The 24,385-nt window shown below is 41.7% G+C and overlaps 1 protein-coding gene across 2 annotated transcripts; it reads right to left on the reverse strand.

The window, feature by feature from the left end:
* Window positions 1–896: 896 nt before the first annotated feature.
* LOC131135928 (sodium-driven chloride bicarbonate exchanger-like) lies at window positions 897–24,190 on the reverse strand. 2 transcript variants are annotated; one of them, XM_058082348.2, is made up of 25 exons: window positions 23,768–24,190; window positions 20,663–20,704; window positions 18,096–18,174; window positions 16,828–16,980; window positions 16,006–16,144; window positions 15,618–15,778; window positions 14,586–14,771; window positions 12,381–12,469; window positions 11,062–11,219; window positions 10,909–10,996; window positions 10,495–10,641; window positions 9,566–9,651; window positions 8,664–8,838; window positions 7,430–7,563; window positions 7,102–7,347; window positions 6,872–6,977; window positions 6,471–6,632; window positions 6,156–6,269; window positions 5,469–5,630; window positions 5,143–5,394; window positions 3,309–3,377; window positions 3,013–3,186; window positions 1,875–1,994; window positions 1,731–1,798; window positions 897–1,661 (listed from the first exon to the last, which is right to left on the reverse strand). In XM_058082348.2, the coding sequence occupies exons 1-25, from the start codon at window positions 23,813–23,815 to the stop codon at window positions 1,586–1,588; spliced, it is 3,234 nt and encodes a 1,077-aa protein (XP_057938331.2). In that variant the 5' UTR covers window positions 23,816–24,190; the 3' UTR covers window positions 897–1,585. The 2 variants fall into 2 exon arrangements, with proteins under 2 accessions (XP_057938331.2, XP_078651513.1); XM_078795387.1 differs by lacking the exons at window positions 20,663–20,704; window positions 23,768–24,190 and adding an exon at window positions 20,288–20,334.
* Window positions 24,191–24,385: the final 195 nt, after the last annotated feature.

Below are 24,385 nucleotides of genomic sequence, written 5' to 3' on the forward strand. Positions count from 1 at the left end.
GGGCCTAAACGACATTCCAGAGAAAAGGGATCAGATTTAGCACGGATAATAAAAGGTTGGAGTGTACAAATAATGGAATAACACAAGAGGCTCCTTCTGGTCCATATATATATCCATATATTTCTGGGTACTTTGGTGGGTACTTACCTCTTACCGGTAAGAGGCAAGAGTATTCCACGCTGCGGTGAAGTAAAGGCAAGAGTATTTTATACCGCGGTGAAGTAAAGGTAAGAGTATTTCATGCTGCGGTGAAGTAAAGGTAAGAGTATTTCATGCTGCGGTGAAGTAAAGGTAAGAGTATTTTATACTGCGGTGAAGTAAAGGTAAGAGTATTTCATACTGCGGTGAAGTAAAGGTAAGAGTATTTTATACTGCGGTGAAGTAAAGGTAAGAGTATTTTATACTGCGGTGAAGTAAAGGTAAGAGTATTTTATACTGCGGTGAAGTAAAGGTAAGAGTATTTCATACTGCGGTGAAGTAAAGGTAAGAGTATTTCATACTGCGGTGAAGTAAAGGTAAGAGTATTTTATACTGCGGTGAAGTAAAGGTAAGAGTATTTTATACTGCGGTGAAGTAAAGGTAAGAGTATTTTATACTGCGGTGAAGTAAAGGTAAGAGTATTTTATACTGCGGTGAAGTAAAGGTAAGAGTATTTTATACTGCGGTGAAGTAAAGGTAAGAGTATTTTATACTGCGGTGAAGTAAAGGTAAGAGTATTTCATACTGCAGTGAAGTAAAGGTAAGAGTATTTCATACTGCGGTGAAGTAAAGGTAAGAGTATTTCATACTGCGGTGAAGTAAAGGTAAGAGTATTTCATACTGCGGTGAAGTAAAGGTAAGAGTATTTCATACTGCAGTGAAGTAAAGGTAAGCTCCTCGGGCATATTAAGAGCTACGTTGCATGTGTTTATGAAATATTGCCGTATGAGAATAAGATGACGCGTCGGCGGAGAGTGCTGTCCCACGGCATGGCGAGCACGTCAATCATGGCGGAGTTACGGCCGAGCGGCTGTGGGTCATCACTCTCCAGCGCCTCCTCCAGAAGAATCGTCGGCGTGAGCCGGCGGCGTGACGCGCTTTGGGAGGCGTCGCCTCTCTGGGCTGTCGTTCACAGCTCATCAAACGTCTGATCGCGACAAACTCAAGCCTACAAAAGCACGTCAGCCTGGTTTTTTTTACTGGCAACACCAAATACACACAAACATCTGTTGCTAGGCTACATAGGAACATCAGCATTAAAAACGTCTGTGATGACTTCAGGTGTCAGCATTTCAGGGGACGTGTGAAAGTTCGTCATGAAAACACCACCAAGGAAGAAAGGTTCTTTGACTAAAAACACAACATCAATTGACTAGCGAGTGCATTATTATCAACAGAAGAAGAGGAAGAAATACTGTAGGTACTACAAGGAGAAGAAATGTATACTGTACTATGTAGTATCTATGCAGTATACTAGCACGCTAGTCTGTCCTATCCCACGTACACAGCAGGTGAATCAAACAGGTGACAAGCATAGAGAGGTGAAGATGTTCAACATGTGAGGGTAAACGCGTCTTACGGTCTTTGGTCTTTCCCTTGGCTCACCCTAGCTTGAGGCGTTCCAGGTGCTTCCAAAAGACCCTTTGGACATCTCATCTGTGATGTTGATGACAGGTAATCCTCTGTGGAATAAAAACAACAAACATGAACGGGTGCTTCCCTTTTCCACGCCACATGCTAAGTGCGCTTACTTGCACCCCTCCAGCGCCACCTGCACTACGCCCTCCTCCTCCTCTGCAAGGACGCTTTGCTCTTCTTCCTGTACGTCCAGGAGAGCACACGTTGGTGGGTTGCATCATTTCATACCGTACTGCCAAGGAAAGCAAAGATGTCACCTCATCAGCGTCCTCCAGCTTCTTCTTCTTGCTCTCTGGCATCAGGTCATCCAGCCAGCTCATCTCTCTCTTGGTGAAGATGCAGTCCAGCAGCTTCCTGATGAAGACCAGAGCCAACACCTGGGGACGCAACATACACGCTTGTGCTGGACAATTGCAAGTCATGAGCTCAAATCCCAATTCTTGGAATTCCCGTTTTTCCATAACAAAGTAACACAATAATGACTTTCCCTGGCGACCAATCCGATGGACTAGGAAGTAGAAGTAACTTGTTTTTTCTTTCACAAAGGAAAAGAAAGCAAACAATCACGTGGTATCTCAGCATTCGCACACTTAATAAGCATGGCATTAAAAGGGGCGGAGCCACCACAGTTGCAGCCAAAAAGGCCTTAATAGAAAGAGTTTGGTTTTTGTCTTGACACTGACATCAAAACTTCAACTTTGGAAAAATTCTAAACATAAAACAGGCGTCTGTTCGGAAGCTCAAGCTGGGCTGAAATGCTGTGGAAATATGCTAAAACATAGAATAAGTAAGAGTAAATTGTTTGAGCTCAAATCGGGAATTGAACTAACCATCTCTAGGTGTGTGTCCAACTATTGTCCACTATTCTAGCTGCGCTGTACAACTTTTGCTACTTTGCCAGAATTGGCCATACGGTGGAGGAGTGGTTCACACGTAGGCCACACAGTCAGGAGATCGGGAAGACCCGGGTTGGAATCTCCACTTAGCATCTCTGTGTGGCGTTTGCATGTTCTCCCTTTGCATGAGTGGGTTTTCTCCGGGTACTCCGCCCCCCCCCCTCCATTCCAAAAACATGCTAGGTTAATTCGACTCCAAACTTTCCATAGGTATGAATTGTTTTGTCATTCTATGTACATAAGTAAATAAGAAGCTCCACCAGGTTTTATAGTTTCCTATCCATGCTGTGAACATGTAGTAACAGGTACACAGGAAATATAGTATTTTATGAATTTCCTTCCTGGGTGCTTTGATTTCATGCATGGTTATTTGTAAATATAGCTGATATATATGTTCTCCATGTCGATGTTTGGAGATGTTCATGTTAAAAGTATCTTGCAGGCTGAAAAATACGGAAAAAAGGAGTGGTGTTGTGTATGAATGGTGTCATGTACACACCATCATGGGGAAAACGATGGCAGCCTTGGAGGTCTTGATGACCCAGAGAAGGATCAGACAGGTGAGCTGGATGAAGGTGAACAGATGCACCTTCCTCAGGGGTACGTGACGCAGGTAGATGAAGTCTGGCTGGTGCTTGGCTGGCATTCCCAATAGTCTCAGACGGTCAAACAACTGCAGAGAGAGAAAGTGAATGGAAATTCCCTGTTTGTATTCAGTCTTTGTCTTTGCTAATACTTGATGATGAAGCATATATTTTTGTGTAAAATCATACAATGTACATGTGGAGTGTGTACCTGTATTCCTCGGAGAGAAGATGCTCCCATATAGAGAAACACACCATACAACACCGGCATGGGAATGAACTGAAGGATGCAAACAAATACATCCAAAATGTCATGAAGTACACCTGCAGCACATAGTATTATACTGTAGTATTTTGAGATGAACGATCAGTAAAAGCTGTCAGAATGATGCATTGGCAGATGTTGTATCATCTCACATATGTACAGTGAAGAAAATAAGTATTTGAACACCCTGCTATTTTGCTATTTCTCCCACTTAGAAATCATGGAGGGGTCTGAAATTTTCATCGTAGGTGCATGTCCACTGTGAGAGAGATAAACTAAAAAGAAAAATCCAGAAATCACAATGCATGATTTTTTAACAATTTATTTGTGTGATACAGCTGCAAATAAGTATTTGAACACCTGAGAAAATGAATGTTAATATTTGGTACAGTAGCCTTTGTTTGCTATTACAGAGGTCAAACGTTTCCTGTAGTTTTTCACCAGGTTTGCACACACTGCAGGAGGGATCTTGGCCCACTCCTCCACACAGATCTTCTCTAGATCAGTCAGGTTTCTGGGCTGTCGCTGAGAAACACGGAGTTTGAGCTCCCTCCAAAGATTTTCGATTGGGTTCAGGTCTGGAGACTGGCTGGGCCATGCTAGAACCTTGATATGCTTCTTACGGAGCCACTCCTTGGTTTTCCTGGCTGTGTGCTTCGGGTCGTTGTCGTGTTGGAAGACCCAGCCACGACCCATCTTCAATGCTCTGACAGAGGGAAGGAGGTTGTTCCCCAAAATCTCACAATACACGGCCCCAGTCATCCTCTCTTTAATGCAGTGCACTCGTCCTGTCCCATGTGCAGAAAAACACCCCCAAAGCATGATGCTACCACCCCCATGCTTCACAGTAGGGATGGTGTTCTTCGGATTGTACTCTTCATTCTTCTTCCTCCAAACACGCTTATTGGAATTATGACCAAAAAGTTCTATTTTGGTCTCATCTGACCATAAAACTTTCTCCCATGACTCCTCTGTATCATCCAAATGGTCATATGCAAACTTAAGACGGGCCTTGACATGTGCTGGTTTAAGCAGGGGAACCTTTCGTGCCATGCATGATTTCACATCATGACGTCTTAGTGTATTACCTACAGTAACCTTGGAAACGGTGGTCCCAGCTCTTTTCAGGTCATTGACCAAGTCCTGTCGTGTAGTTCTGGGCTGATTCCTCACCTTTCTTAGAATCATTGAGACCCCACGAGGTGATATCTTGCATGGGGCTCCACTCCGATTGAGATTGACCGTCATGTTTAGCTTCTTCCATTTTCTAATGATAGCTCCAACAGTGGACCTTTTTTCACCAAGCTGCTTGGTAATTGCTCCGTAGCCCTTTCCAGCCTTGTGGAGGTGTACAATTTTGTCTCTGGTGTCTTTGGACAGCTCTTTGGTCTTCGCCATGTTACAAGTTAAAGTCTTACTGATTGTATGGGGTGGACAGGTGTCTTTATGCAGCTAACGACCTCAAACAGGTGCATCTGATTCAGGATGATACATGGAGTGCAGGTGGACTTCTAATGGGCAGACTAACAGGTCTTTCAGGGTCAGAATTCTAGATGATACACAGGTGTTCAAATACTTATTTGCAGCTGTATCACACAAATAAATTGTTAAAAAATCATGCATTGTGATTTCTGGATTTTTCTTTTTAGTTTATCTCTCTCACAGTGGACATGCACCTACGATGAAAATTTCAGACCCCTCCATGATTTCTAAGTGGGAGAAATAGCAAAATAGCAGGGTGTTCAAATACTTATTTTCTTCACTGTATATCTTCACTGACCTTGAGCACAGAGGTCATAAAGACGGAGCAGCCCATGAGCGTGAAGATCATGAGACCGGTGACACGTTGCTCCCTGATGCCCAGGAACTTGGGCTGCTCCCCGGGGGCCGAGCACTGTGACTCCAGCTTCAGGCTGTTGACGTGCGTGATGGAGAGCACGGTGGCTGCCACGAACCACGGTAAGCCCATCACAGAGCAGACGCCCAGCATCACCCCCACCATGAAGAGATCCAGGTGGTAGCCGCAGCCTTTCTACACGGGTGGACATGACAGTCAGCGTCGCAGAACTTGATGGATTATGATCAGCGGCAAAGGCAGGATTCTACCTTGAGTTTGTGCTCCTTCCTATTTATGATGACAGCTGTGATCTGCTGGTCCATGAAGATGAGGATAGTGCACAGCAGAGCTGGAAACATAGTGATGATGACGGTCCACCAAGGGTTCGGCCCCAGCGGGTTGATGAGCCAGCCTCGATCATCTCTGGTTGGCTGGGATTGATAGTATTGGTTGGGCAGGATTCATCAAACACATCATGCTCACTGTACAGCAGGGGTCTCAAACACGCGGCCCGTGGGCCAAATGTGGCCCGCAGGACACTAGTTTGAGGCCCCCGCCTTGATATGAAAGTTTAATGTCAGTGCGGCCCGCGCAAGTTTGATATGGATGCTGTATGGTATCATGTACCCAGAAAAAATTATTACGTTTGATTATTGTTCATGTTAAAGGTTAAATAACTGTTAATAGTTATCCTCCCTATCCGTGTGGAAGTGGTAAGTTTTTGGCTATTTAAGTTTAAAGGAAATAACTTGAAGGCTACCGTTTAGGTCGCTAGCTCTCTAGTTTGCGAGTTAGCATGTGTCTCAAGACCCTGCAGTTGCGCAATATGTTGTGAATAAAAAGAGTATAAATGTGACTATAGTCGTGTTTTGTCATGTCTACAGGGCCTTAAATGATGCATTTCATTCTTTCTTACGTGTATGTACGTGTATGTGCATTGCAGGAATTTCACTCACCTTAAACACGCTCGGGACCTTCAGCTTTGGAGAGGGGATCCCTAAGGCATAATCCACCAGGACCATGGTGAAGATGGTGATAAAAACAGCAAAGTCACTGATGACGCCCCTCACCTGTTGAATTGCAGATGTTCATGATGGTTTAGTGTCTTTCAGAGATGGTCTTCCTACTAATACTATACTAATTTACATATACTAAGTAATACTTTTTTGCAGCCTTTTGATGTTGCAGTACTAGCAAAAAGCCACTAGGGTGCAATATTGCACCATGTCTCTCAACAGGCAGGTCATGTGATGATTCTGATGATGTTATACCTTTGTGGGAAAGTAATTGCGGAACCTGAACTCCTTGAGGAAGGAGGACATGAAGACGGTGGAGAAGAAGAGGATGACACACCAGAAGAGGACGTCAGGAACGTAAGGTCCATCCTGACTGCAGGCCTTGCCCACAAACTCCCCACGCTTCTCGATGCAGTCCTGCAAACACACGCTGCTGTGATTAGCAACACACCACAGGAGGCTGAGCATCCATGTCAACAGGAAACACAGGACAAAAAAAAATGCAATTTGGTGGTGATTTGCAGTGAATAATCCAATATAATCCTGCCCACATGGCCTTAATCTCTCCTGTTGTCCATCTGGGAGAGCATGCCACTTGAAGGTATGAAGCTTTGTCATATTTTCACTGCCACAGGACTAGGAGAATAAGCGTGCACCTTGACCTCCAGGGCTTCCCAGTAGATTTCCGAGGCAGTGATGTTATTGAACTCCCAGTACTGTAGGGTGCTGTTGGTGGGGTCGGACGGCTCAACGCATGAACATCTGTGGAAGCACATTAACATCTGGGTGTCGGGATAATCCCACATCTGCCCCGGATTTACAGGTCCTCCAAGAAACAAAGACTTTTCTCTGTTGCTTTGATGGGTGAGAGAGATGGTCCACATACGAGTACAAGGTGAGCTGCTCCAGGTTGTTGTTCTTGTTGAAGGGGTAGTGGTCCCCCAGGTGGATCAGTTTCTCCAAGGCCTCATAGATGAAGATGATGCAGATGAGAGAGGCGAAGGCTTCCTCTGTAAAACGAGTGATGTAGCAAACAAGGGAACTGGCATCCGTGGCCACCAGCACAATGCAGAAGACGGCCGTCCACAGGCCGATGCACGTCCTCAGGGAAAGATAGGACAAGCCGTACTCCCTGTGTGGACACGCAGACGCCACATAGGGAATCATTTATTCCACAGCGCTGACATGCAACTGCAAAGTCAAATCTAACCTACTTGCAGAATTTGAATAATATCTTCTCAAACACCAGCACTGGTCCTGTGCTGCCCAAAATGGTGAGCGGCTGCCCGGCAAACAAGGAGTAGGCCATTCCAGTCAGCGAGGCTCCAAACAAGGACTCAATGGCACTCTAGAAAACAGGACAAAAGTTACGCAGGACCTCTGCTTGTACAGTCATTGTTCGTTTATGGCGCTTTGTTGGTTCCAGACCGGACTATAAGAAGTCACTACGTAGGATTTTATATTAATAAATGGACGATTTTCATAGTGAAGGCATAGAAGACCTGCTTATCTCCTAAATACACTAGCAGTATTAGAGCTCCCTCGACTTGACATAACACCGTTGTTGTCACCTTTACACTCCTATTACCCGATACAGTAAACATAAGAGATATAAGACATAGAAAACCTATTTACCACCTTCTAAATATGCTTTAACATTAGAGCCCTCTAGACATGACATAACACCCCTATAGTCACCCTTACACTCCTATTACCCAATATAATAGACATAAGATATAAGACATAGAAAACCTATTTACCACCTTCTAAATATGCTTTAACATTAGAGCCCTCACGACATGACATAACACCCCTATAGTCACCTTTACACTCCTATTACCCAATATAATAGACATAAGACATAAGACATGGCAAACCTATTTACCACCGTCTAAATATGCTTTTTAACATTAGAGCCCTCACGATGTGACATAACACCCCTATAGTCACCCTTACACTCCTATTACCCAAAAGAGTAGAGATAATAAACACATTTAATGTGTCACAGCAAACGTGTTCCCTGGGGAATCTTAGTGAGGAGTCTGGTGTCTGTCTCACCAAACAGCGACACCTCGTGGTCAATGTAGAACACTACATTGACAATGCTTCTTCTGCCTTGTATTTGTATTTTACATCATTGCTACATAAATGCTACATTTAGGCCAAGGATAAATACAATTAGCTTTTTCCTAATGGACTGTGTTCAACAAGCGTGCTATTGCGAAGGATGACTGCAGAGCTATATATGATGCAAGATGGACCACATGGTGCATTCGGGGATGTGCATGTCATTAGGAGGAACATGTCTTTGAAAAGAACATCCACTATTAGCGGTGTTCTTCTCATGACAGCATTTACTATGATAACCCATTCCTTTCCTCCTGATCAACCATGCCCACCCCCAGCCCAGTGTTGCAGTGATGAAGATGAAGATAGGGCTTGCTGTACTATGCGTCCTTCTGTTGCCTCGCCCAGAAGTCCTCCAAAGGTGATGACGGGGGACATGCAGGCACAGTAGAGGAACAGGAAGGAGGCCACACACTGCAAACTGAATGCGTCCGTGTAGTCGGACACGTAGTGGCAGGCTTTGCGCTTGATGTCCAGAAAGAGACCACCAAACCATCTGAAGATATGGAAAATATAAACATTCATATTCATGCCTTTTTACATGCCAATTCATATCCATGTATATTCTTTGGAATGAATCTTGCACAGTGTTCTATTTTCCAAAGCCAACGGTAAATGATGACAAATAAGATTTATAGCTGATGGCGCCAGCCGTGACGAGCTAGCGCTCACTCGTCAGTTTCATTTGTGGGAGTACTATCGCTCAGCTAAATAATGTTTACAGTCATTGTAGCCAAGATTTCTACTTTTACAACATAGATTTAAGGTTTAAGTCATAGAGATGAAGATTGGTGGCCTTCAAAACACACCATGCTAAGTGGTCTGTTTGTCTTAAAACTTCCTCTTTTGAAAAAGAAAAGCGCCTTCCAGTATGTATAAACATCCAGCAGCAACACAACATTTTGGCATGCCTACTATTTGGTTGAAAAATCTACTGAAGCATCTACTGCCATGTACCTGGAGAAGCCTTGAGCAGAGGTCATGTCTGGAAATTAGACTGAACAGCGGGAGCGAGCTTGCTGCATGGCTGGTACCATGGAGAAAAAGGAGCGCTTGATTTGCTGACGCTCCAGGTACAGGTATTCTCGCCTAATACGGGACCTATTTTTATTGTTACACGTCATAATTCCCTCATATTTCCCTGCTAATTATGGTGCACCCCTACTATCTTATATACTATATAATAGTTGGACATCCATCTGACTGAATCTTGACTGACTTACTTCCCAGTGCGCTGCAGTTCAGGGCCTCCATGGCCGCCATGCTCCTCTTCGTCACCCTCAGCTACTGTATTTTTCTTTCTTTTCTCCTGTACAACGAGCACATTTTCATCGGTCATTTTCATTTTCATTGGCGTCAACATGATTTGTAACACACAGCAGCGCTAGCCAGTTTTTGCCCATCATCAACAATCCTTATGTGAAACGTGACCATGACTTTCCCTTTTCTGCGTGTTCAACGAAAGGTAGCATGAGGGCGCTAACAATGCATGTAACGGGACACACCTATTTAGACTATAAAGCCCTAAAAAACTCCAACAATGTTGTACTTACATAGGTGAGTTGAACAGTGACAATGTTATTGTCACTGTTATTATGTTATATTATGTTATTATTGGGCACAACATGGATGTAAAACCATATCCCATTATGACCAGACATAGACATAGACGAAAATGACATAAATGAAAACGACATAAATGAAAAGTCCTTGACTGGCTCCCGTGTAAAAATAAATAACAAATAATAAATAGATGACATCAAATATGAACAACAATGTACAGCGTAAACAGTAATTTGTACAAATAATTTAAATAATTTAGAATAAATAATTTAAAGTGTGGGCAGGTGGAGGCTTATTTGGGCAAAGTACTGCAAAGTATTACACATTATCATGAATGTACCTGCTACTACATGCTCACAGCATTGGATGAAGGGAAAGAGGTGGTCATGTTTCACAAGGATTATGGATGATGAGCAAAATTCCAAAAAAGTGCATTTTTCCTTCAAGGTGTTGACAATTAGCCTTGTCTGTGTATCACTCCACAGTCCTGTTCTCACTGCCCAGAGTCTCTTGTTGGATAAAATATCTTTCCCTACTGTGGCCAACCTTCACATGCAATATTTGAGATGGACTACAGATTGTTGCTCACCTGAGAGGGTACATTTTTTGGTGGTTCTATCCTAATGGAGGGATCCCACTCTCCTGGTGGCAAGACGGTCACTTGATCAAGGAACTCATCAATGCCAGCAATCAGATCATTTCTGTCTTTAGCTTTGTAGGCAACATCATGGAACACCTGGGGGCAAATTCCAGCATGGGTAAGGGTTAGCTTGATAGATGCAAGTACAGTATAATGAAACTGGTTGGTTTTTCTCCTCGGGAATGTGTTAGCTCTCTGGCGATGGACAGAATGGGATGACTAATCTCCAAAAGCTTGCCATAAAAGCTCGGAGCCGAGCGTCATGCTGAGAAATGTTCCATCGCTTTCACAGCTTGCTGACTTCTGCTCAAGTGTGAAGGTGGCATCTGGTTGGCGGTCTAACCGGGAGCAAAGCGTTCTTACCTCGTCTGTCATGAGGGTGGCTATGGACCTTCCTATCTCGTGGTACTGAGGCCCTCTTCCGGAAGGTCCCAAGAGAAGAAAGAGAAACCTGGGGCAGTATGAAAGGAAGACATCTGAGAGTCCCATTCATCACCGCTTGGTCAAGTGGCTCACCTGGTGGGGATGGGGACCTCGGCCAGTCCACACAGAAGAGCTGCTGGTGAGAGTCGAACAAAAGCTACCACAGGTTTGTTCAGAAAGTCCAACTCTCCCACTAAAACGTTGCAAGCCTCAGCACCTGGTGGGATCTTTTTCATGAAATGAAGATCCATCTGAAAGTAAAGTGTAGTGTTGAGGAAGGACTCAAGGACTCAAGGTCTCCTTGGTAGGACACAGAACGTCAGTTCCTATGCTTTTACTCATGTCACCTGATCTGCTTTTCCATGTCAGTGTGAACAGAACACATTCTGATTTTTATTGGTACGTCGACATGAATACACTCTGGACTGGTGGCCAGCCAATCACAGGGCACATATAGACAAACAACCATTCACACTCACATTCATACCTATGGACAATTTGGAGTCACTAATTAACCTAGCGTGTTTTTGGAATGGGGGAGGAAACCGGAGTCCCCGGAGAAAACCCATGCATGCACGGGGAGAACATGCAAACTCGAGGGTGGAATTGAACTCGGGTCCCCTAGCTGTGTGGCCTCTGTACTAACCACTAATTCGCCGTGCAGCCTGTAGCAATAATAATAATAATAATAAATGAAGAAATAGCTTCCATCAAATAGTTTTATGGTTAATCTTGGGATTATAATGCTAATCCGTCGATGGCGACAAATGAAGGACATATGAGGGACTGTATGAAAGATGATGGACATGACATAACGAGGTGAAACAGGCTAGCACAGTAGCACCGCGATGCTGTCAGTGACACATCGACAAAGCGATCATCTCTTTACAAAGGAATTGATGTTGGCACGGTGAAGGTGTTGATGTTTCAGTGATAAGCAATCATTACAGTGTTCTTTGGACTGATATCAAACGTTCCTTTTATGCGTTGCCGATTATGGATGAATGATTATGTACATTATGTATGGATTTAATAGAAAGACAAGCACTCAGACGATGACAAAAGGTCATGTGTGCATTATTTGCGGGGTTTAAATGGGGATTTCTATCACATATTACATGTTTATAATCCTAATCCCCTGCTAAATATACAATACAGTACAAGGATGTTCTTTTTTTTAAGTGCACAAGCCGGTGGTAAGTCGCCATTGAATATAAAAAGAATAAAGTGTATTAGAAGAATGGATCCTGCAACGGGGTATGGTATTGTACATCTAATACACAGTCAATAATTCAATGGATGAACACGTCATTGATACGCCATCACCATCTTTGCAAGGCAGCAAACGTAAATGAGACAGTGGTTTGAGTCCAACCTATACAATAGTGTGCATAGAATTGTCCGTGCTGTACCTTGCTTAAATCCACGCAGCTGTTTTCTCTGGTGACGTCGCCTTTTCCATCGGGGCCCGCTAAGTGCGACTGGGATGATGTCATCTCACCTGGAGGAATCCCACAACAAACACATGGCAGTAAAATGCTACTTCTATCGCATGTGTACCATTTTATCACACAGGGACAACAGAAAGAGAACGGATATACGGTTCGTATACGAAGCAGTATAAATTAACTACGCGCTCACATACTGTACATGTCACCAATAATGGCTGACTGGCTGGCTGCAGACGTTTTCTTGGGTTTGGAGATGCTGACCTTCACATGAAAGCCACTCCATGTGATGTCATCACTACACACATGCACAAACATATCTACTCATGTAACTATACGTATGTCTATCCGTCCATCAGTGTCCATCCATCTAAGCAGTTTGTGTATCCATTCTATCCATCCATCTGTCCATTTGTCCAACACTCCATCCATTTATCAACCGGTCTATGCCTCCTTCAATCAATTCATCCATCAGTCTGTCTATCCCATGGGTCTCAAACTTGCGGCCCGCGGGCCAAATGTGGCACACGGGATGCGAGTTTGAGGCCCCCGCCTTGATATGAAAGTTTAACGTTTGATATGGATGCTGTGTGGTATCGTGTACCCAGAAACGACAGCTTAAAGCCGCGTCATTGTATTAGCAGTGAAGCTACAGGCTTATGATGCTGGGGTTCAAATAAATGTAGGAAATTATTTACGACGCTGCTCCCAGATGGAACCAAGCACGATGCTAGCTTGCTAATTGGGTAAAATTATGAAGTTTCATTCATGTTCATGTTAAAGGTTAAATAACTGTTAATACTGGTCGTTTTAATCTGAAAAATAATCATTTCTCTACCCACCGACTATATGTGGTTTCTTACGTTTTTCTTATTTGCTGTTTTATTATTATTTTATTTATGTATTACTGATTTATTTATTTATTTTCTTTATTCTTGATTTGTTTATTTATTTTTTTACTTATTTTGTATAGAAAAATATACTTAAAAAAATTTAAAAAATTAACTTTTAAAAATAAAAAGATATTGGAGAACAGTGGAATTTTTTATCACAGCTTTTCTTGTGGAAACCCAGAATCAAAACACTGAAAAAGTGTAGGCGATAGCAGAAGCAAAAGTATTGAAGACAGTTAATTTTTTTTTTTTTTTTCTGATTTTAATTTTTTAAAAAAAAATGTTAAACCTGATGCGGCCCAGCCTCACCCAGGCCCTAGCTCTAGTGGCCCCCAGATAAATTGAGTTTGAGACCCCTGGTCTATCCGTATATATATATGCAGACAATGATCACAGTGCTACCAAACCCACAGTCACTGCTCTCCATCTCATCAACCAACAAGATGGGACTGACATCAATGTCTTCTTCTGTGGTAAGCCTGTACCAAACATCACACGTGCAGAGTACTTAAAGAGGCTTGCCGGAAAGCTCAAGACCAGGATTAACATCATCTGCAAATTAGCAGGGAGCAGCTGGAGCTCTGCTACACTCTGATCCAACGCTTTCGGTAACATTCCTAGAATGGAACTTCCGGGATCAATAACTCCCGAACAAAGGAGACCTCTTTTCATCCGTGGTAACACAGACAACTGCATACAAGATGTTTCTTATCCGATCAAGCAGTACGACTTATACTGATCTCTATGAGCAGTCAGCCGCCACACCGCCGGGACCGTCTACAAATGTCTATATAGACAAGAAAATAAAATAAAACTCAATCATTTCCCTTCTGTATGCATCATCCTGGTTAAAAAATGTAATTTTATATTTATTCATTCATTTTGAAATGATATTACAAAAAAAAACTATGTCAAAGAATTGAAAGGATTGAATGATGCTTTCTTTTCCATATAGACATTTGCAGATGGCCCCTTGAGGAGACATTGAGATGAAGGCTGGAATGTGAGGGTGTACAGTAGATCCCCATGATTGTAAATAAATGTAATTGAGTATGCTGCCACTGTAAGCTGCATATTTAGAAATGATTAAGGACTTACAGTGAATGAGATGACTCTCTGGAAAAAAAAAAACATTTTTGGAGAGAAAAAGCACAAATGGGCATATTTTGTTCAATTTGTGAGTATGCAGGGATCCACTTTTGTGAGGAGTGTATGCCATAAAACCCAGACAATAACAAACAAGACTAACCAAAAAAAAAAGAAGTGATTTCCTCACCGTTTTTGTCCAGATGAACCTCTGATGTCCGTCGACTCATATCAGCAAGAGAGCGCATGATTGGTAGACGATTAGCCAGCTTCTTCTGATTCTGGTGATGGTGGCGCTTCAGCAGCGTCTCATGCACTCTCTTTCTCATGTCATCACCCAGTGGCGAGTATAGCTCCTGGTGGTCCAACACCATGTCTAATAAATAATAAGACATAAATGTATCTTATCCACGCTTCAATATGGGAAAGAAAAAGGAAGACAGCATTGAAGTAAGGCAGGTGCTGGTGGACCTCCATAACCTTCTCTCACTCCCGATCATAAAGGTAAAGGTCTGGAGTTTGGCAAGCGGTACTGGAACTTCAGACTTGGTCCAAATGAGACCAAGATAGAGCTTTTTGGCAACAAACATTGGAAGTGGGTGGGGCTCAACCCCGTTGAAAAGCCGTTGATTGGCTGAAGAGTAGAGGACCTGAGTCGCTGCAAAGTATTGTACAAAGTACAAAGTATTGTACAAAGTATTAACATCAGGTCTGATAATTATTGTCTTACGTGATTTCATGTCAAAGAATTATTTCTTTAAGTGGGATTCTTTGTCAATAATTATGAAGATAGAACCTACAGTATGTATATATGATATACATATAGCATTCTTATGTATAGAGTATGTAGTATATGGTACAAACATAACATACATATACCGCCTGTATATGATATACATACAAACATGATATACTAACATAATTCTGAGACTCAGAAAGACATGAGAAGATTTGGACAACACAAGTTAAACAGGAAATGTAAGCATAATACAAGATGGAGACAAAATGTAAACAAGATGAGTAGATGTAGACAAGATGAGATGTAAGGATGAGAAGATGAGAAGATGTAAAGATAAGACGAGATGTGATGAAAAGCCAATGAGAAGCATCCATAAATGAAAGCGCTCAAGACAAAAAGTCGGATCCATCAAGTGGCATGGTGTAGCGGAAGGAAGTAGGGTCGGTGCCTTGCTCCAGGGAATATCAGCCATGATCGAGTTACCTGCGATGTCCTGGATGGTGTTGGCCCTCATGTCGAGCAGCACGCTGCCGTTGATGATGCAGCTGCGCAGCTCAAACAAGCTGTGTAGAGACAGCGTGGCCACGTAGGGTTTACTCCATCGCTCTCCTCCGTCCTCAACGTCCTCCTCAAACTTCAACCACCTGCAAGCACAGGTTGCGTGTTAGTGCAGAGATGGCAGCATATGGAAGTAACACACCATCTGCTAACGTTCTACTCACACATTTAGCTTTGATAGCTCCTTCTCTCAGTTGTACTCATTTAGTCTAAATACAATATGTCTGACTTATCACACCATGGAAGCCCACTTTCAATCCTAAATAGAAACATGTTGGCTCACAATTACCAAAGCTACATCCAAAAATACTACCTGGCACTTTCCCTCCACTCACAATCCTCCCCCTCCCTCACAAAGATCTCATCCATCTCCGTGAAAAGGTCATGAGGAATGTGCTCCTCGTCCTCATCTTCTGTGCCAAGAAGAAACTGAACTCTCTGTGAGGGAGTGTCTGGAACGCAAACAAATTACAATGAAGAAACCATCTACACCACGTAAACACAAGTATTGGAACGCCTACAATACCTATGTGGACAAAAGTATTGGAACGCCTACAATACCTATGTGGACAAAAGTATTGGAACACCTGGACTGGAACGACCCCAAGGGATTTTTCATGCATATCCCACGGTGCCTCCCATGGTCTTATTCCATGGTCCTGATATATCTCCCATCATGGTCCTACGATATCTCCCGTGGTCTTATTCCATGGTCCCAAAGTACTTCCCATAGTCCTAAAATACCTCCCATGGTCTTATTCCATGGTCCCAAAGTACTTCCCATAGTCCTAAGATGTCTCCCATGGTCTTATTCCATGGTCCCAAGGTACAGGTCCATTTTTACACCAACGTTAATGAGAGAGATATTGGAGCCAGAAAAGGCGACATGGGTGATGATCTCATCTTAAATATTTTGAATGTGGGTGGGGTCAGGGTTCCCAAGTTCGTCTACTCCACAGTCATTCCAGTCATTGGTTTGTGTACTGGAAACTTCCCCAAACCCCAAAAAGCAAAGAATCGCCCCAAATGAAGGCGTCCAAAGCGAAACCTTAATTGATCAATTAATTAATTAGAAGGTGCGCCTCAATACTTTTGTCCATCTTGGTGATCAATACTGGAGAATAGTTGGTGTTACCATAAAGGGGGGACTCTCTGCCCTCCACCAAGGTGAGTATCCTCTCCCTGCTCCGCCGTCTGTGTTTGTTGCCATGGTGACGATGCCTGCCATGGCTGCGGTGTCTGGTGCTGCCCAAAGGGACGTGAACCCCGATGTAGAGAGTCCTGTGGCCTGGAAACAGCCGCCCGGACCAGGGTAGACGAGTAGCAGGTGTGAACACATTTCTGGTGGTCTTAAAATTTTTATCAAGTGGAAAACAACCTATTTCAATTTTTTTTTTTGTCTTACTCCCCCTTCTTTCCTTTGCATGTTATAGCTCTACTTAAACAGGGGTCTCAAACACGCGACCCGCGGGCCAAATGTGGCCCGCAGGACACTAGTTTGAGGCCCCCGCCTTGATATGAAAGTTTAATGTTAGTGCGGCCCACGCAAGTTTGATATGGACGCTGTATGGTATCATGTACCCAGAAAAAATTATTACGTTTGATTAATGTTCATGTTAAAAGGATAAATAACTGTTAATAGTTATCCTCCCTATCCGTGTGGAAGTGGTACGTTTTTGGCTATTTAAGTTTAAAGGAAATAACTTGAAGGCTACCGTTTAGGTTGCTAGCTCTCTAGTTTGCGAGTTAGCATGTGTCTCAAGACCCTGCAGTTGCGCAATATGTTGTAAATAAAAAGACTATAAATGTGACTATAGTCGTGTTTTGTCATGTCTACAGGGCTCTAATAATGCTTTGTTCATTTTAATCTGAAAAAAATCATTTGTCTACCCACCAACTATATGTGGTTTCTTAAGTTTTTATTATTTGCCGTTTTATTGTTATTATTATATTTATTTATTTATTACTGAATGATTGATTTTCTTTATTTTTGATTTGTTTATTTTTCATCTTATTTTGTGTAGAAAAATAAAAAATAAGATATTTGAGAACAGTGGAATGTTTTATCAGAGCTTTTCTTGTAGAAAATCGGAACCAAAGCAAAGTTTATTCATTTTTCTGTTTTTAATAAATGCATATTTTTTTTTTAAACCTGATGCAGCCCAGTCTCGCCCAGACCCTAGCTCCAGTGGCCTCCAAGTAAATTGCGTTTGAGACCCCTGCTCTTAAAGATAGAAGTCATGGACATGTCATGGGGAAGCAAGAGCAAATCAGGAGCGGAGCTTTATGTCAGCTGACTGATGTCATGTTTATGCGATGGACCCAAACTACCTCGGTGATGGACGTAATGGGGACCCCTAATCTAGGACCTTTTCGTATGAAATGGCGTTGGTCTTCTCATACCTTCAAGATCTTCCTGCTCAAAGTTGGTACGTAGTTGGGAGCGTGTTCCTCCTCTGTCCACCACAGCTTCATCATCACTCTGTTAACGACACGCAGCATTGGCAGCATTACTGAGATAACATGATGGTTTTTACAGTACAGGAGAAGAGGGGTTGCCATGGAAACATCTTCATCCTCTCTCATGGCTTTTCTTTCTACGGCCTCAGGTTTGCAGCTCGGGTATTTATCATTCAAAATAACACCTTTACTGTACATAATAGCTTATCAAAGATATATTAGCTGCAATTGTTGCTAAATGAAAAGAGCAGAATTTTAATCCAAGTACATGAACATGAACAAAGAAGGCTTTTATTTTGTTATTCTGTAAATCCAAATCCAGAGAAGCCAAAGTAGAAAAAAAGGGAGTTTTTGACACTTGAAAGCCTTTCCTACAGTACATAGCGTGGGTGTTTTTAATCTTTAAAGCCTTAACCCCAAACATTTCCATCATGAACTTTTGCAAGCTGCTGACGTCTCACTGAATGGGATCTCCATGTTGACAATGTTGACAAATAGACACTGCGTGTATTTGTGGCTAAAACTCAGCTACTCTTTCAACCATTCATTCTCAAGCAGCCAAGTTCAGTGTCAAGGTCACATGCTTATTTCATTTTGTTGACATTGGATGCTTATTAACACTACTTTTATTTTTACATTTTATTTTTAAGATATAACATATTATGCCTTTTCCACTTTTATGACCTATAAATGTAGTTAGAATGTAGTATTCTGGTGAAGAATTACTGTTGCAACGACACATCATCAGTAGGGTAAAACTGTCTCACGACGGTCTAAAACCCAGCTCACGTTCCCTATTAGCGGGTGAACAATCCAACGCTTGGTGAATTCTGCTTCACAAAGATGGGAAGAACCGACATCGAAGGATCAAAAAGCGACGTCGCTATGAACGCTTGGCCCGTAAGGATAATTCATAATGCCGCCTACAGAGAACATACTAACTCCTTATTTCTAAAATCACAAATACTTCAACTTCCTGATGTAGTTCATCTTCAAACAGCTAAAATAATGCATAAGGCTAAAAATAACCAATTAGCTAAAAATGTCATCCAATACTTCTCTACAAGAGAGGAGAAATATGAACCACTTATATGCTAGGACTACGTTAAAAAGCCATAGAAAAAAAGCCCCTTTATTATAAACTTCTATACCGTTTATCAACTCCTAAATAAAGTTGGGTTCGGCAGCTATCCGAAAGTCCTTGTGAGCACATGGGAGTGTGACCAAATACAGCGGAGTGAGGGTGGAATAAATTAAAACAGTTTTCACATGAAGTATGAAATCCAAAGAAATACAGCTGAATAGGGGCAGATTCTGGAAGATCCAAAAGGCTTGGGGGCGGGCGGGGTTATGGTGTGTAGCTGCTCTCTAGGAGTCCACTACTACTCAGAGGGCCCCTACAAAGGGCCCAAAAATGAGAACTATAGGTCCCCTTAACCAAATAATGCAAAGTGAGGAAATCAGTCATTAGTTTTTGCATAATTTGCATTATTTGGCTTTTCATAATAAATACATATGTAGGCTGGGCCAAAAATAACTGACCCTACTTTCACAATGCAGAGTGAGAAATAGAATATGGATTCCGTACAGCTGATTACTGCTTTTGAGATAATATTATCCCCGGCATCAGTGGTTAGCTGGTATTTTCCCTGCTTCTCCCGAGTGTAGCATGGATACTCCTAACTGTTGCTTCCATATTTAATAAAAGCTGGCATCAAGTCAAGCAACACGGCAAAGAAGATCGGATGACTTAAGTAAAGAGACGGAAAAAAAGGAATATCATGGAAGGATGTCCAAGGAACTCATCCCTCCAGATGGTGGTGGCAGGTTCAGGGACATGCATGGCATCAATGTGCAGTATAACCCCTGAGACGTGGTGTCTGGATCATTGGAGATGATTGACAGCTCTTTTTTGGCATCTTTGTTAAAAGGATAGCATTTTCTTGTTAGCTTTTGCAGTTGTGGGAATTCAAGCTGTGAAATGTCCTGCTGCTATGTGATCACTTGAACTCAAAGGCAGCATCCAAACACTATCATCACATAAATGCGGCAAAAAAAAAACATGCATGGAATTGGAGCTATTCCGCTATTCCGTTATTGTAGCTTGGAAAAGTGAAAACAATGTGTGGTCTTACCTTTCATTTGTAGCTATATGAACACATGGCCTATCGCATGGGATACTGTTTAAACAGCTCAGCTGCTTTTTCTCACTGTAGAAAGACGGCAGCAACAAGCACCTGCCAGCTCACATACACCCCCCTAGTGGTGAGCCAGAGTACTGCAGGTATGCCATTTCTGTGCAGTTTATTCTTGCATTAGCAAGGCATGTCGATGAATACATGTTTACGCTAACATGCTAACATGCTAACAAGCACCATGCAACCGCGTTTATGAAAAAAACATGTAGAATATCCAGTGGTTGAATGTACAATATGAATATTGATTTGATTTTGTCATTTTAGGTCCGTCCGTCTGCTGCATTTTGGAAATCTGCAAAGATGTTCACTCACCAAACCTTCATGTCCAACTGATGAACCAAATGAAGCGTTGACCTAAAACACAAACAAAGAAGTACACTGGAGAAAAATATGTGACATCTTGGCTTTGTGGTGGTGGTTTGATGCCGCAAGAAGGACCCAAGTGCAGGTAAAATGTTTGTTAAGAAGACGAGGAAGAAGAAGAACTGCTGAGCAGCGGCAGGATGCTAACACAACCAGGAACCTAAACAATGCTCCAACACAGGACGGCCGCCAAAGGCTGAACTCAACCATCAACACACAAATTAGGAGAAGATGCGGGCAAAAGAGACGGCAAAAGCATGCTAGCAATGCAAACACATAACAGTGCTTGTGTCTATTTATAGAAATGGATAAAAATGCTACTATGCTTGCAATGCTAACGTTAGCATGATAGTGTTTATATATGCGTCTACCCATTCAAATAGCTATAAATGCTAGTACTGCTAACATGCTAACACCTAGCATTATCGCGCAATGTACAGGGAAGGCTAAATGTCTGGAATGACTTGTGAATTTGAACTTTCAGTCGAGAAATGTGGAAGTGGGTAGAACTCTTTAGATCAAAGGCATTTTTGTCATCAAGGAGCAAAGGAGCAAAGATAAAAAGGCTAAAAACAGAGTATAGTAGTCATGGTGCCTTCAAGGTCCGTCCAACAAAGTGGGATGAGTTGCCACTCGCATTAAACACGCAGAACCTGTGGGATTTAAGTGTGTATTATTGTTATTAATATTATAAATATATTATATTAATGTATATTTATAATTATATAAATTATATATAATTATATAAATATAATTATATCAATATTATAATATATAATATTAATATTATAAACTTAATATTAATGTTATAAACTTTTATAAACTTTATTATTTTTATTTTTTCATTTTTAGAATAATGGCCCATACTTTGATGTAGTTATTTCTAGTTTGAGTTTCCCTTAGCCTGGTGGTTGGGGGGGGGGGGGGTTCTGCCTTCCAGCATGCTTGGGGATATGATGTCCTCCTTGTACACATATTTGGAAATACTGTAAGAATTCATCTATTATTTCATCTTTTTTTGTGCTTGATGTCTACATCATCAAATGCAACCCTTGAATCATATCATTTATACACTGTATTGAATGGTTCTGTTTTGAACCGTGTATCTAGATGCACATGGAATCCTATCTACCAATTCCTATCTAGATAAAAACCTGTGTTATCACAATAACTTGTGATAAATTTGGAGTTCAATCTGGACAAATGCCATTAAAAATCTTCTCATGGATTGACAGCCGTAATTATTATATCTAAGCATTCCAACAGCACCCCGTTTGACAGTTATGGTGTTCCGCGGCAGATTAAAAGTGTAAATTGTTATTTTTAGATGGCGGTCTGCCTTCTGAGGTCAGGCCGTGACCTCGTGTTTTGGAGCCAAAGCCACACCAGCGGCACAGCGGCCAAAAAGCCTGTCCCTTAAAACCTTCAGCTAAATGGAAAAATCTGTTGGATGTTGACAGCAAATGGCTGATGGCATCAAATCCCCATCAAAATGATCAGCAAACACCTAAAGAGGGTCAGAGGTCATGAAGATAGAAGATATGAAGGGAGGAGTCCTTTGCACTGCTCGATAAAATGCACTTACGTATATATGTACATACTTGTTGCTAGGCAGATTTCTCTTGGAACACACACTGGGAAGGTTAGCCAAAAACACTAGGCATGTGTTCACTTGAATCTGTACTCTGTATGAAATAGAAATTCCATATTTAACAGAGGGAAACAGCACCATCTGGTGAGGAACCTAACCTGGTGCAAGTACAGTAGTTTATAGTAACTGTAACTAAGCAAAATCATCTGGAACTAACCAAAATCAACCACATTCAACATCATAAAAACATTTGTTTACCACCTTCAATGTAAGTACATACAAACGTGTGTTTACCACATTCAACATCATAAAAACATATGGTTACCACCTTCAACATAAGTAAATACAAACGTGTGTTTACCACATTCAATATCATAAAAACATATGGTTACCACCTTCAACATAAGTAAATACAAACGTGTGTTTACCAGTTTCAACATAAGTAAAAACAAACGCGTGTTTACCACCTTCAACATCATAAGCCACCTTTGCCATAAGTAAATGTGTGTTTACCAAAGTAAATAAAAAGGTGTTTTACCACCTTCACCATAAGTAAATGTGTGTTTACCAAAGTCAATAAAAAGCAGGTGTTTACCACCGTCACCATAAGTAAATGTGTGTTTACCAAAGTAAATAAAAAGCAGGTGTTTACCACCGTAACCATAAGTAAATGTGTGTATACCAAAGTAAATAAAAAGGTGTGTTTTACCACCTTCACCATAAGTAAATGTGTGTTTACCAAAGTCAATAAAAAGCAGGTGTTCACCACCGTCACCATGAGTAAATGTGTGTATACCAAAGTAAATAAAAAGGTGTGTTTTACCACCTTCACCATGAGTAAATGTGTGTTTACCAAAGTAAATAAAAAGGTGTGTTTACCGCCTTCACCATAAGTAAATGTGTGTTTACCAAAGTAAATAAAAACCTGTGTTTACCACCTTCAACATAAGTACATACAAACGTGTGTTTACCACATTCAATATCATAAAAACATATGGTTACCACCTTCACCGTGAGTAAATGTGTGTTTACCAAAGTAAATAAAAAGGTGTGTTTTACCACATTCACCATAAGCAAATGTGTGTTTACCAAAGTAAATAAAAACCTGTGTTTACCACCTTCAACATAAGTACATACAAACGTGTGTTTACCACATTCAATATCATAAAAACATATGGTTACCACCTTCACCGTGAGTAAATGTGTGTTTACCAAAGTAAATAAAAAGGTGTGTTTTACCACATTCACCATAAGCAAATGTGTGTATACCAAAGTAAATAAAAAGGTGTGTTTACCACCTTCACCATGAATAAATGTGTGTTTACCAAAGTAAATAAAAAGGTGTGTTTACCACCTTCACCATGAGTAAATGTGTGTTTACCAAAGTAAATAAAAAGGTGTGTTTACCGCCTTCACCATAAGTAAACACGTCAACATAAGTCAATAAAAAGTGACAAGTTTACCGTGTGCAGCAGCGGCTCCATGTGCGCGTCCTGGTGGTGCGTGTCCATCCTGTCATGTGCTGTCCTGCGGGATGGAGATGCTGCTTGCTGAGCGTGTCGCTTGCAGGCTCTTTAATCCCCAGAAGGTGCGAGCAGGAAGCGAGATAGAGTCCATGCTGGTCACATGGTCATGGCTTGTTGATGAGCAAGAGACGAGATTGGATATCTGTTGACAGTCCGGGTGTCACAAGATGCCTCCAAATTAAAACAGGACGTCTCCTTGTTGAGAGCAGTCGGCCTGGGATGATAAAATAAGGATTTGCCACTCTCACTCTGTTCATTGCTTTCAGCACGAAACACGCGGAAAGCTAGTCATGGTGTAGCCTTTAGCCTGGTTGTCAGGCTAGCAGGCTAGCAAAGCTGTGTCCACATAATCCACATTGTTGTAATCCACAACATGTCCATGTTGGGCCATCATGTTGAAAATAAATAAAACATATAATTAGGGTTGTCAAACGATTACAATTTTGAGTCAAATTGTTCACTGTTTTCAAGTGAATTAATCATGATTAATCAGCATTAATCAGCATTTACCATTGTGTGAAATATGCCAATTTTAGCTGTATTTTATGTAGAGAA

Source organism: Doryrhamphus excisus, linkage group LG12 (genome assembly GCF_037039965.1).
Source record: "Doryrhamphus excisus strain RoL-2023G ecotype Guam linkage group LG12, RoL_Dexc_Guam_v1.1, whole genome shotgun sequence".
NCBI lineage: Eukaryota > Metazoa > Chordata > Actinopteri > Syngnathiformes > Syngnathidae > Doryrhamphus > Doryrhamphus excisus.